The sequence below is a fragment of the Manis pentadactyla genome, chromosome 6 (genome assembly GCF_030020395.1).
Source record: "Manis pentadactyla isolate mManPen7 chromosome 6, mManPen7.hap1, whole genome shotgun sequence".
Classification (NCBI taxonomy): Eukaryota; Metazoa; Chordata; class Mammalia; order Pholidota; family Manidae; genus Manis; species Manis pentadactyla.
The window spans coordinates 17,242,712-17,256,307 of NC_080024.1; the positions used below are offsets into that span (position 1 = coordinate 17,242,712).

The 13,596-nt window shown below is 48.7% G+C and overlaps 2 protein-coding genes across 7 annotated transcripts in view; both read left to right on the forward strand.

The window, feature by feature from the left end:
• The first annotated feature begins 93 nt into the window (after positions 1–93).
• Positions 94–8,523, forward strand: SLC23A3 (solute carrier family 23 member 3). 3 transcript variants are annotated; one of them, XM_036914933.2, is made up of 12 exons: positions 94–1,937; positions 2,075–2,232; positions 2,322–2,443; positions 2,622–2,695; positions 2,890–3,071; positions 3,395–3,518; positions 3,668–3,782; positions 4,774–5,027; positions 5,545–5,650; positions 5,935–6,099; positions 7,090–7,185; positions 7,280–8,523. In XM_036914933.2, the coding sequence occupies exons 1-12, from the start codon at positions 1,779–1,781 to the stop codon at positions 7,564–7,566; spliced, it is 1,842 nt and encodes a 613-aa protein (XP_036770828.2). In that variant the 5' UTR covers positions 94–1,778; the 3' UTR covers positions 7,567–8,523. The 3 variants fall into 3 exon arrangements, with proteins under 3 accessions (XP_036770828.2, XP_036770837.2, XP_036770879.2); XM_036914942.2 differs by having other exon boundaries at positions 2,322–2,419; XM_036914984.2 differs by lacking the exon at positions 4,774–5,027 and having other exon boundaries at positions 2,322–2,419; positions 3,426–3,518; positions 3,737–3,782.
• A 69-nt stretch (positions 8,524–8,592) lies between these two features.
• The window catches only part of NHEJ1 (non-homologous end joining factor 1), a 74,833-nt gene continuing 69,829 nt past the window's right edge, over positions 8,593–13,596 (forward strand). Inside the window, exons 1-4 of one of the 4 annotated variants that reach the window (XM_036915029.2) lie at positions 8,609–8,701; positions 9,164–9,280; positions 11,091–11,267; positions 11,697–11,909. In XM_036915029.2, coding sequence (XP_036770924.1) covers positions 8,699–8,701; positions 9,164–9,280; positions 11,091–11,267; positions 11,697–11,909 — 510 coding nt within the window. In that variant the 5' untranslated portion in view covers positions 8,609–8,698. Of the gene's footprint in view, positions 8,711–9,163; positions 9,281–9,724; positions 9,768–11,047; positions 11,268–11,696; positions 11,910–13,596 lie in introns of all 4 variants that reach the window. The other 3 variants (XM_057503529.1, XM_036915037.2, XM_036915046.2) reach the window with 3 other exon arrangements.

The following is a 13,596-nucleotide window of genomic DNA, read 5'->3' on the forward strand; positions in this document are numbered from 1 at the left end:
TCTGTCATCTTGCAACTCTCTGAGCCCCATTTCAGAACTTCCCTGTTTGACTGTCATAGGATCCCTTTGACTGTCACAGGATCCCATTTCAAACTTCCCCTCCAACTCCCAGCACCTGGGGGCCCCTGGCACTGCTTGGCTCGGGTGCCATGGGGCACAGATGGTGACTGTACTATGCCTGGAGTTGGCCCTTTGGCCCTGTCACAAGTTCTGGGTGAGCACCATTCCTGTGGATCCTGAAGCACATCTTGTGGAGAGAGGCCAAGCTGAGCATCCAACAGAGCCACATGAGCGACTTGAGAACCCTGAGGACACCTGTTTCTATCTTGACTTCCAATCCTATCTGAAACATGGTGGTAATCAGTGTTAAGAGAAATCCAAAGCTGAGTTTTTGAAAAAAGGAAATCTTCCTGCCGCTGGACTGAGGATATGTGCTGCTACTTAAGATGATCCACGGCTGGGGTGGTACTGCCCCCTAGGGGGAACTTTGAAAATTTAGGGGGTGTTTTTCGATGATCACAAACATTTGAAGGGATACTACAGCATTTACCTGGCCTGGGTGAGATGCTAGACATCCTGAAATACTCAGGACCCCCCTTATAATGAAGAATTTCCAGAACACCTTTTTTTCCCCTCACTTTTTATTTTTATTTTTTTATTAAGGTGTCTGATATACACCCTTCTGAAGGTTTCACATAAAAAACATGTGGTTACTACTTCACCCATATTATCAAGTCCCTCCCATACCCCACTGAAGTTACCATCAGTGTAAGAAGATGACAGTCACTACTTGTCTTTCCTGTGCTGCACTGTCTTCCCTGTGACCCCTCCCAGACCATGTGTACCAATCATGATACCCCTCAATCCCCTCCTCCCTCACCCTGTGGAGCCTGTGTCCGCTGCTGTCCAGAACACATTTTGAATGGCCAATTGCACATCATGTATATGAAAAGCGTGTTATATGAGCCTAGAACTATCTTAGTCTTATAATCACAAAATACTTTTTGCACATTTTGAAAGACTCAGTTTGTCAGTGTACAACCATGTAACTTAAAACTCTACTTCGCTTTGTTCAGCACTTCACCAAAAGCTTATTCACTGTTTTGGAGCATCAGGTCACCAATGGTAAGACCACCTGTGGTGTATGAATTGCCAGCAAACAACAGTATCAGTTGACTTTAGCTGTCACATCCACAGTGATTCTGTATGCTGGGGTGGGCACTGGACTGCTTCACTGTCTTCTGGTTGAGTTAGGCCCAGGCTTTCACATACTGAAATACTTGTTATATAAGTATATTCCATTTATTTCTCCTTTATGTTACAGTGAGGACACTGTATGGAGTGGTGGTCGTTGTTGCCTTGTATCACAAAGGGATATTGCCCATGCATTTCCTTTTGAGGTAGTCCAGGGGCCTTGACCCTGAAAGGGTTGAGAACTGTGGTGTCACATTGATAGTTCCGAGTGGTGGTAGAGTGGAGGGTATATAGGCTGTAAGCCCCTCCCCCCATCCTGTTCTCCAGAGCCTAGATGGACATTCTTGGGGGGAGGGGTCCAGAAGATGGTTCCCCGGTTAATGGGTGATGGAATTTGCACAAGAGCTGGGCAAAGGTGAAAGGGCCATGTCCTGCCCCAAATCCCTCATCCCTTCTCTCCGCTTCATTGACACCCCCACCTCCTCCCCACTCCAGGCAGCTAACTTCACCTAAACTCTGACCTCTTACTCCTGCTACTTAACTCTGGCCCAGGGCAGCCAAGACAAGACTAAAGGCAGGGCAGCATGAGCCGAACACCTCCCTATCCCATCCAACTCCGATCCACAGGCTCACAGGATGCCCTGGCCCCCCTGCCACTGCCTGCTGTCCAAAATCCCTCTCACTCTTGGGCTTCTCTGTGTGGGCCTCCTCCCTGGGGCCTCAGCTGTGTTCTGGCTCTGCAGGTAGGTGGCAGAGGTGCAGAAGTTGGTGCTGGCTGAAGGAGTGGTTGGGGGAAGTAGATGTGGCATGAGAAACCCTCTGGAAATAAGTATTTCCACCTGTTTCTGAAGACCGCCCCTTCTCATTCCTCCATCTGCAGCATATCTTGGTCCTGGCTTCTCTGCTCTGTGTTTCCCACCTGCTCCTGCTTCAAAGTCTCCCCCCAGGGGGACTCTCTTACTCCCCTGCCCAGCTCCTGGCCTCCAGCCTCTTTTCGTGTGGTGTGTCTACTGCCCTGCAAATTTGGATGGGCAGCAGGTGAGGGGAGCTCCCTGGCGAGAAGGGGGCAGGGTCCCAGGGTCAGGGGAGGCTTGGCGAGTCCTTGGGCTGCCCCATGTTCCCTACAGGCTACCTCTTGTGCAGGCTCCATCCTTAGAGTTCCTTGTCCCTGCTATGGTGCTGACCAGCCAGAAGCTACCTCTGGCCATCCGGACACCTGGAAACTGTGAGCACAGAACAAGGGCACAGGGTGAGAGTGGGGTTGGGTGCTAATCTTAGCATACAGGTGTAGGTAGGTGCATGATTGAGACTGGGCAGTGATGGGGCTGGTAGGCTCTGCAGTTATGCCAGGCACCAGCTAGGACTGTAGCGTAATGGGTCTGCATCACATTTACCTCTCTCCTCTCCATGCCTCCAACTTCTCCCAGCCTCCCTTGTGCTGCGCCTGTGTGAAGGGCCTGACTGCCATGGCCTGGAGGTCTGGAACAGTTCTCTTCGAGAGGCAAGTGCCTGGAGATGGGGAGCAGGGGGGCTAAAGATGGTACCCGGATTGGAGAGACTCTTGTCTCCATTTTGCAGGGACTGAGATGCTCTGGGGGATAGAGTCAGGGGAAGGACTCACCCCTGGAATTAGTTAAGTCCAGGATGAGGTCAGCTTGACTGAGCAGAATTTCTCTGTCTTCTCCACTTCACCAGGTATCCGGGGCTGTTGTGGTATCCGGGCTGCTGCAGGGCACACTGGGGCTGTTGGGGGGTCCTGGCCACTTGTTCCTACACTGTGGGCCCCTGGTGCTGGCCCCCAGCCTGATCGTGGCAGGGCTGTCTGCCCACAGGGAGGTGGCTCTGTTCTGCTCTTCTCACTGGAGTCTGGCTTTGCTGTACGTGAGTCCTGAGAAGCATGTGGTGGTGACCAGTGGGTGTGCAGGACTGGGGGAGGGCAGAGCTGCTAGCCCTACCAGATTCAGCAGTGATCTGAGCAGGAACAACACATCTTATATTTGGAATCCAGGACTTTTGCTGGATTCATTTGCTCTCCTTGACTTTCACACTGTTTCTTGCTGACCCCAAAGGTGCCCTCCTTCCCTTTTCATGGGGGCTTTCTTCTCTGGGATCCCTTTTGATGGTATCCTGCCACTCCCACCTCCATATCCACCTCAGGATGCCTCCTCCTCTTACTCCGAAAGCTCCTTCTCTCTTCTAGGCTTATCCTGCTCATGGTGGTCTGTTCTCAGCACCTGGGCTCCTGCCAGTTACCCCCATGCCCCTGGAGGCCAGCTTCAACCTCTTCCATTCATGCTCACATCCCTGCCTTCCGGCTCCTCTCGGTATGTGGGGGTCTGGGCTGGGGTTGACCTTAGGAGGGCTGGCATAGAATGCTTGCTTGGGCCCCACCTTTTGGCTTCTGTCTACTTGTTCAGGCTAGCTCAGAAGGTTCTGGGGAGGGCTTCTTTTCCATCTCAGTCTTGCCCCTCAGGTGCTGATCCCAGTGGCCTGCATGTGGATTATCTGTGCCCCTCTGGGTCTCAGCACCACCCCTCTGGAGCTGTCTGCCCCCACTGAGGTGCCGTGGTTTTGGCTGCCTCACCCAGGTAGGTTTTCTCTTCATCCTTCATCCTGTCACTTAAACAAAGGTGTCTATTTCTTGAAATTCAAGACTTAATGGGTTTCACTTCTGAGTTAAATCCTGTATTTTCTCAAAATGCTCAAGGGAGAGAAATTACCAGTCTGAGGGACAATGCCAGCCCCTCCTCACAGGTGTTCTATGCAGTGTTAAGAGATATCTACAAGTTCCACCACTCCTGTTGATACTCCTTACCCAGTGTATATAATTATGTTGTCTCCCCTCACCCCCGGCATTGTAGTTGGTGACCTATGTATAAAGATTGCTTTTGAGGCATTGTGTATGAAATTTGCTCACTCTTCATTTTAATAAAGGTCTGTTGAGTGCTGATTATGTGCTGGGCACATGATAGGAGAATAGAACATAAACATGACAGACAACAGGACCTGTACTTACGAAGCTTATAATCTGTTGGGGAATGTAAATACTAATTATTACATGGTCACCCAGTGAAATGTAAAATTGCTATGTGATAAGTGTAATAACGGGAGGTACATTGTGTGATGAGGGCTTATAATGGGAAATCTGACTGTATCAGAGAGGTCAGGAAAGGTATTCTTGAGGAAGTGATTATTGAGCTGAGAGGTGACAGATGGGTGACTGGAAGAGAGAAGAGCATTCTGGATGGTAAGAACAGCATATGCAAAGGCCCTGTGGTAGCCAGCAACAAGGCAAATATAGGGGCCTAAGATAATCCAGTATATCTAGAGTGAAGGAAGTGAGGCAGACTGTGGTGGGAGATAAGGCCAGAAAGAGAAATGGAAGGGTCAGACCAAAAAGGATCTTGTAGACCATGAAAAAGGGATGGGTCTTTATCCTGCGAGTTTGGTGGTTTTGTCCCAAGACATTATCTTCAAAGACAATGGGGCCTCTAGGATTCTTGTGGCACAGCCTTTGGAGGCAGGGGATACTCCAGACTTGAGTCTGGGGCCCAAAAGTGGCTCTTTCTTCCTCCCCAGCTGAGTGGGACTGGCCGTTGCTGACACCCAGGGCTCTGGCTGCAGGCATCTCCATGGCCTTGGCAGCCTCTACAAGCTCCCTGGGCTGCTATGCCCTGTGTGGCCGGCTGTTGCAATTGCCTTCTCCACCTCCGCATGCTTGCAGTAGAGGCCTGAGCCTAGAGGGTCTGGGCAGTGTGCTGGCTGGGCTGCTGGGGAGCCCCATGGGCACTGCATCAAGCTTTCCCAATGTGGGCACAGTGAGTCTTATTCAGGTATGTGAACAGGGGAGTGGGGGTCTGGAGGTGTGGGAGAGGGAAAGGAACTCACACTGACTTCTTGCCAGCTGTGCCCAGCACTGTCAGACACTTGACATCAGTGATCTGAGGGGTTAGGGGATGCCTAGAAGTGGTAAGGGGCTAGGAGTATGAGGAAAATACTAAATCACTACTGAATTCCTTCTATGCCTCAGGCACTGAACCAGGGCTGGGGTTCCAGTGCAGAGCAAGTCAGAGAAAGTCCCTGCTCTTCTGAGAACTTCAGAGGGGGAGAGGCAGACGATTTAAGAAAAAAGTAAATAATTTCAGAGAGTGACAAGTGCTATTAAGAAAACAAAGCAGGGTAGCAGTACGGAGGCTGAGTAAAGGAGGCCCCTTCAGGTAGAGTGCTCGCAGATGATTCTTGGAAGGGTAACATTTGGGTTGGGATCTGAATGATGAGATGGGGCTGGCCAGGCAAAAACCTTGAACAGTTGAGGAGGTGACTGTTTCCCAGTGTCTCTTCTTCACATAGGCTGGATCTCGGCGAGTGGCCCACTTGGTGGGACTGCTCTGCATGGGGCTCGGGCTCTCCCCGAGGCTGGCCCAGCTCCTCACCACCATCCCGCTGCCTGTGCTTGGTGAGTTCATCTATCAGCAGGACTTGGTAGTGAACCAGAACCTCCCAGCATGGCTCAACTGGTTGCTTGTGGCTGGCACCCTTTCTTTCCAAATAGCCTCCCTGATACTTAGATACAAGCGTGTCATCCGCCTTCACGTTCTCAGCCCAACATCTTGGCTTCTTGACTGAGTCAGAAATGGGACTTTTGGTCTTCTCTCTCCATCACAACCTGCACCTGCCCTGTAATACTCCCTGCAGTGCTAGCCCTCTCCCAACCCCTTTGATTGCTTCTGTATGAGACAGGTGGGGTGCTGGGGGTGACCCAGGCCGTGGTTCTGTCTACTGGATTCTCCAGCTTCTACCTGACTGACATTGACTCTGGGCGCAATGTCTTCATTGTTGGCTTCTGCATCTTCATGGCCCTGCTGTTGCCAAGATGGCTTCGGGAAGCCCCTGTCTTGAGCACAGGTGGGAGAAGTAGGGAGGGGAAGAGTTGCTCAGTAGTGGGAAAGCAGGGCTTGAGGCTCAAGGCTCTCTGGATTCTAGGTCCCACACCTTTCTCTGGGCTTTAGTGTAAATAGTTCATCCATATGTATAGTAACATTAAGCACCCTGCTAGCTCCTTGGGATACAACTCTGCCTCCAGAGGTCACAGTCCAGTAGAAGAGATGAGATGTGTAGGAACAAAAGGTTCAGATAAGGAGCTATGGTGCTCAGCAGTGAGAGAGAGGTTTCTGCTTAAGATGATCCAGTTGAGTTTTATGGAGAAAGTAACACTGAGCTTGTCTTGAAGGATGGTAAGATTTAAACATATTTGGGGAAAAGAAGGAAGGTGGAATAACCATCATAAAAGATGTAGACATAGCAGGTAGTGAGAGTAGGTCATGGGAGCACCAGATAACTTAGTTAGTTCAGTTTAGTGAATGGCAGTGCTTCTCAACTGAGGATGATTTTGCTTCCCAGGGAACATTTGGCAATGTCTAGAGACATTTTTGGCTGTTAGAAATGGGAGAGGGGCTTGTCACTGGCATTTGGTGCTAGAGGGATGCTGCTAAAAACCCAACAATGCACAGGACAGGTCCCATTAAACAAATCATTAGTTGGTCCAAAGTGTCAGTAGTACTAAGGTTGCAAAACCCAGGCTAGAACATAGAAGGTAAGAAGCCGGAAATAAGGTTGGGGATTTTTAATATCAAACCTTCCAGAGATGTGAGCCTGGAACTATCAGAACCTATCTGGAGAGCATGTGGATGCTCAGAAGATAGGGCGGTGAGCAGGGATCTTGTGGGAAGGGCCTGCGAAATGGAGAATAGAGGGACAAAGGCTGGGGTTGGAGGATGGAATGACAATACAGAAATATGTTTAGTCCAAGACTTAGGTTTAGGCCTGAAAATATAAGACTCCTTGGCCTTGCATAGGATCAGAGTTCCCCTCTTGCCTGGCCCCAATCCATTGTAGGCTGGAGTCCCTTGGATGTGTTACTGCACTCGCTGCTCATGGAGTCGGTCTTCCTGGCGGGACTCTTAGGCTTCCTCCTAGAGAACACCATTCCTGGTAAGTTGAGGCCAGGTCCCAGCAGACTAGGGAGTAGCCAGGAAGTCATCACTCTCTGGATTGGGTAATGGCTTGACCAGGCTCTGTTTTGCAGGTACCCGGCTTGAGAGAGGCCTAGGTCAAAGTCTGTCATCTCCTATTGCTGCCCAAGAGGCTCAGATGCCCCGGAAGTCCAGTGAGAAGGCTGCTCAAGAGTACGAGATTCCTTTCCCCATCCAAAATCTGTGTCTTTGCATCCCCCAACCCCTGCATTGCCTCTGCCCGCTGCCTGAAGACCCTGGGAATGAGGAAGGAGCACCCTCTGAGCCAGGAGAGACAGCCGACTTGCTGCCTAGCAATGGGAGGCAGTGCCCTGGGTCTAGCAGAGAATTTACGTCCTAGTAAACCAGAACTTCCCTGGATAGTTTAGCCCTATCTCCCAGCTTGCTGGAGAGTGAGCTCCCAAGCTCTACTTTCTCCAAGAGGTGTGTGTGTGTATGTGTGAGAAATGCGCCCACCTATAGGTTTCATTTCCCAATAGGTGTTTTGCCTTTTCTTCTTCTAATTAGGCCCAAACTGTTCCAGAACAAGGGCCATGGTTCAGTGGACCATAAGTGAATGAATGAGATTTTGCCTGTAAACTATCTATACTGGAACCCCAGCATTCACTTAACAAATATTTATTGAGTGCCTCCCGTGTGTAAGGTTCTGCAACTACAGACATGGATGAGCCAGGGTCTCTAACCTCTCACTGCACTTACTGCTGAGAAAGATTTATGTAATTACTAAAATGCAAAGCAGAAGGCAGTCTGTAATAAAAGATTAAAACAATGTTATGGGATCAAAGAGGAAGAAACAATGAATTCTGATTGGGGATAATGGGTAGGCTCTGAAAGCAGCAGTACTGAGGCTGTCCTTGACAAGAGGATTTGGGGTTGTGGAAAACGGATGGGGGGTTTTCAGGCTCAGGTATCCAGCTGGAGCAAAACCGTTAAATTGTATCGAGCAGAAGATGAGTTGAGGGATTTGTGGTGATGGAACCTAAGTATGGGGATGGATGGCGGGAGGAATGAGACAGGAGAGGTAAAGGATGAGGTCAGACCGAGGATTTATGCCTGGGAGACTCACCTCCGAGAACCCGATAGATTATCTAGTGAAGTTCAATCCTTTGTTTGATTTTTTTAAAAAAGGGTTGAACAGGTAGGGGAAAGTGACTTTAATTTATCGACAAGTCCAAATCCGGGGACCCCTCTCCTGCACCTCTTCCGGCATTCTTTCTACTCCAACAGCGTGACTCGAAGGAACACCACTAAGCCCTCCGGCTTTTTACCGCAGTCTCCCAGCCTGTAGCTTTCCTGGCCCAGGTGCCTCCCGGCTCTGCGCGCTCCTTTTAATCAGCTCAAGGCTTAGATGCCCCGCCCACGTCGGATCTGTGCTCCGCCTCCATGTCCCCAAAGGCCTCTACTCTAGGCCTTTCGTTTTGCGCGGGCAGACGGGCCTGGCGCCGGGAGGTTGGGAGCTCTCGCGGCCACTCATGGTAGGTGGGGTCGGGCTCCAAGGCCGGCCCGGGCGGCGAGAAGCTGCTCGGATCTTGCGGGTAGGCCTAGGCAGGTGCGCTTTCTCCCGGAAGGGCCTCGCGCGGCCGGCGCCGCAGGGCAGGCCTCCGGGGGTGGGCGGGGCCGCGCGTGCACAGCCCGGCTTCCGGCAGCGAGGCGGGGCTCGTGGGGCTCTCCTTTCGCCCGCTGCATAGTGCAACGAAGCAGCTGTTTGTCTTTTGGTTACCCCCTTAGTGGTCCCGGACTTGCCTTTGGGCAGCCGGTGGTGCAGAAAGGGAGGTGGACGGTGAAGACCGCCTTTCCAGTGAAGGCAGAAGAAAACGACACCGGGCGGGGCTCCTGGGGCGGGGCTGTGGTCTGGGGAAGCGAGGGTTCGTCCTCTCCCAGAGACACGGGGCGTGGCCCGGCCCGGAAGGTCCCTGGGGTCTTGCTTCCCTCTACAGGATGGCGGAGGAACTGCGCTGAGACTGGGGCCCACCGCCGACGGGCGGGACTTGGTGCGGACTCCAGGCTACCCCACCCGGCTGTTGGCCCTTGGCGCTTTCCCCGTTCATTCAAGGGTAATAAACGGGTGCATAAGGTTAACGCGCAGGTTGACAGTGGTCTTGAAGGAAAAAAAGAGATGAGATACAGAGGCCTCAGACTCACAACAGGACGCGCGTGGTGGGAGTCGCTGACCCAGGTCTGGTGCTGAATGGCTCTACCCTGACCACATTTTAAACACCTCCTCCGCCCCCAAACAAAACAAAACAAAACAAAACAAAACAAAACAAAACAAAAAAAACAAAAACCATCCTGTTTGAAGGGCCTGAGACTTTCTGACGTGTTGGGCTCGGATAATCAACCCAACTTGGGTCACTCCTAGAGCGCACGCTGGGGAGCGCCTGTAAGGGAGAAAAGGGCGTGGAAACTTGATTTCGTTTGTGACCTTTGGCAATGTGGAATCCTGGTCCAGAGAAGACTGGCTCAGTCATTCTAAGACTTTTTCTTCCCTGTAGGAACAGCACATGGGAAACGGTGACTGAAGTCCCAGCCTCCAAACACAAGGTTTTAAGGCTGCTGCAAATAAAAGTCATAACTTATATTTCACCTGTCTAGTGACTGTACACATGAGGTGTATTACAAGGTTGCACTTCAAAAATTATGGTTGGAAGAATGGCTTAGACTGAGAGAAATGACTGGAGGAACAGAACTGTATTAACAGTGTTAATGAGATCCAAGGAATTTCATAATTTTTTTATCTTCTAAGACCCTTCCCCTCCCACACATACTTCACTTTAAATTTATAGACTGCAAAAATGAAGGAAATTTTATCACTTTCTTTTTCACCCACAGGAAAAAGAATCAAACTTCCTGTAAAGTAGCCATAGGTACTGAACATTCCAGTAGGTGAAGGCTACAAATTTAGTTGTTGAATTAGAAAAGTTGGTTTCCAGGAGTTCCAGGATGTGCAGGAGGGCATGGTATTGATGGCAGTGCCCCAATAGTGGGAATGTGGGGGATGAGTGAAGTGGAAGTTAATTCATTGTCTCTACTTCTGTGATGTGTTGTGCCTTGTATTCATGATTTCTTAGTCATTCAGGTTCTTGAAATGGGGATTTGGGACTTTTCTTTTTGCTTCCGGACACAGCTTATTAGCTCTTTATTTGTCATTGGTCCCTTTGAGAATTTGCTGATAGCTGTGGGTATATGCATGAACACAGAAATTTTTCATATAATCCCAGAGTATTCACATGCATAAATTCTGGATTAAGAGTCACTGCCTTTGGGAATATATGCATAGAATATCTATGTCTCTGTGTGTGTGTTTTTTAAATTTGAAACTCTGAGAACTTCCAGAGTTTTGTTTTTAGATAAGATCAAATAATTTGAATTTCCTGCCCATGGCACTTATGACTTATGGTGTTTTATAAGACAAGAACTATTTCTTGTCTTCCAGAAGTTCTGGGAAAGGAAAGCATTGTCATATTTATTAGGAATGTGATAAAACTGCAACAAGAATGGTTCAGGTTTCCATGTTGTCATATTATTAGAAAGCAGAAATACTAAATACCAATATGCTGAGGCTTAAAAGATAGAAGAGATATTTTACTCCCTTTAGGAACTCAATATGGGGGAAAAACCCCTCATAATTTTCTAAATAGATTTTTAGTTCCCCAGAGGTAGTAAGCTTGGCACCCAGCTGGCTATATATGGTGGGGGTGGGGTGGGAGTGAGGTTGGGGTAAGGGGTAGAATGTAAATCTGTGCCTTGTGTTTTGTTTGGGGGGATTTTCAAGAGACATTTGGGATATAACTGTCTGAGTGATGCCTCCCCCCTCCCTCCAGACCTAAAGTACCCTGGGACACTGCTAAATTAAGTCTCCTGCAGATGGAGGAACTTGAACAAGGCCTGCTGTTGCAGCCATGGGCATGGATACAGCTTGCAGAGAAATCCCTCTTGGCCAAGGCTTATATCACCAAGGAGGGCTATGCCTTGCTTGTTTCAGATCTTCAACAGGTTTGGCATGAACAGGTGGATGCTAGTGTGGTCAGCCAGCGAGCCAAGGTAAGTGGGAAGAGAAGTACTGCTGTGAAGTGGTAGGGGATGTAATTTATTTCCCAGTGAAGGTCAGGGGACAGTTATACCAGCTTGCTGGCCTGTAAGTTGCCAAGGAAGGTTGAATCAGGTTGAGACAATTCTAGTTAGTGTTCTGCACTTCTACCCAGCCCTGATCCTTCCACAATGGCTCTGTGTGTGTGTGTGTGTGTGTGTGTGCGCGTGTGCATGCATGTGCACATATAGTCCAAGGCAGAACTCTTAGGTCAGTGGGTCTCTCTTTTGTGTTCTTTTTTCCTGTTTCAGTGTTTTCCTCTTCCCTTCTTTTCTCTCATGTCCACTGTCTCCAGGTTAACCAGTTTTCCTTTGCTGTTGCTTATGAGGGAGTCAGTTTCCTTTGGGCACCGTCACTCTGTATAACTCCTGCTGTCTTTTTAGGAGCTGAACAAGCGCCTCACTGCTCCCCCTGCAGCCTTTCTCCGTCATTTGGATGATCTGCTTCGCCCATTGTTGAAAGACACTGCTTGCCCTGGCGAAGCTACCTTCTCCTGTGACGGGGAGGCAGAGGCACTGATAATACGGGTGCGGAGTACACTCTCTGGCCTCCCCTTCTATTGGAATTTCCATTGCAGCCTAGCTAGCCCGTTCCTGGTAAGTGCAAATCAAATATGGAGTGGGGAAGGAGAATGCCAGCTTCTCTGAAATGAAGCTTTAGGTGCTCTTATTTTTTTGTGAACTCCATTTGAAATTCTCTCCAATTAAAAAACTGTCCTTGACTGGACAGAAGGCAAGAAGGATTCTAGACTGGAACATCCCTTCCTTGCAGAGGGAGCAGAGTTTGGGTCTACATGCTTGATTGGGTGTCATTAGTCATTACTGTATTTATTCAAGATTTATTAAGCATCTACTTTGAACTAACTGTTGGGCATCCAGATCTAAGACAATATAGCCTATTCCTGGAGTTTATAATCTAGTGAGAAGACAGACAGGAAACGGGATAGAGTATGGTAAGTTCTTTGATTGAGGTAAGCCCAGGATGATCAAGGGTCCAAAAAACCTGTTTGAAGGGATAGTTTCTGAACTGAGTTTTGAAGATGAATAGGGAGAAAATAAAGAGGCCATTCTAGGCAAGAGTGCAGTTTGAGAGGCAGGGAGATGTATACACGTGGGGCAATTAGGAGAACTATATGACTGAAGGGAGAGAAGTGAGGTAGCCAATGGCCCAGATCTTGAAGAATTCTAATGAGTTTGGATTTTATCCCAAAGACAATGGGAGTTCATTGGAAAACTTAAGCAGGGGTTTAACATGAACCCATTTGTAATTTACCAAGATTCCTCTTGCGACAGGATGGAGTATCTACCAGTGTCATGCACCTTTCTGAGCATTATCTCGTCATCCAATCCTCACAACTGTCCTGTAAGATAAGCATTATTATACTCATTTTTCAGAGTAGGACACTGAGGTTGAAGTTAATTTGTCCAAAGTCATCTGGCTTATACATGAATGAGCTGGAACTGGACTCCTAGGTCTGATTTGAGAGCCATTTCCAGAGACTAGGAGGATAAGGTCCTTGACTCACTTGTAGGTGTCCAGACCCCAGGAGTTTTTACTGGAAATTAGTTGAGAATGGACATTAGGAACCATTTTCAGGAATTACTACCGCTGGTACCTTTCACCCTTCTGTGTAAACAGAGCTTGTTTCAGTCAGTAACATTGGAGGTCAGAGTCTTCTATGGGAGGTCTAAGGGTATAAGTTTACCAGAAGAGGAATCTGAAGACAAGTGGGCATCATTTCTTATCTCCCTTATTTTTTCTTCCAGATGTGATGTGATGCTTTGGCATCAGTAGGATGGGTGGAACAAAGTGCTTTTTGAGAAACTATTCTCTAGTGTTTATCTTTGATCTGGAACTCAGTAAAGCCAGACTTGAGTGCTTGGAGGACTACTACTACTCATTCATCTGTGAATTTCTAAGGCCTACCAACAGTGCTTAGCAGATAACTATCTGCTACATAAATCACTCATTTATGTTGATTTTCATTGAATTTCTTGTGAAAATTTGCATCCTGCTTTATTTAGAAGGACAATTTGCCTATTTTGTGCTAAACCCCTGTAACTTTTTCTAAGTAACACCAGGGGGCACTGTTCCCTCAATAATACTTGTTCTAAGACCAAAACATTCAGGCTCCTTTGGGAAGCTCCAGCAACAGCCACTCTCCTTTTGCATCACACAGCCATAGAAATTCAGAATAGTGAAACTGGAGAGGTACTTCTCCTTGGAGGCTGATGGGCTCAAATAGTTTTGTGGGGGTTTTTTTTTGCAGAAGAATATAATAAA

Bases quoted from the DNA above. Each gene is read 5' to 3' on its own strand.
- SLC23A3 (XM_036914933.2), top strand. From the start codon at position 1,779: ATGAGCCGAACACCTCCCTATCCCATCCAACTCCGATCCACAGGCTCA. The intron at 5,028-5,544 runs GTATGTGAACAG...TTCTTCACATAG, and splicing joins GCACAGTGAGTCTTATTCAG to GCTGGATCTCGGCGAGTGGC. The intron at 7,186-7,279 runs GTAAGTTGAGGC...TCTGTTTTGCAG, and splicing joins CCTAGAGAACACCATTCCTG to GTACCCGGCTTGAGAGAGGC.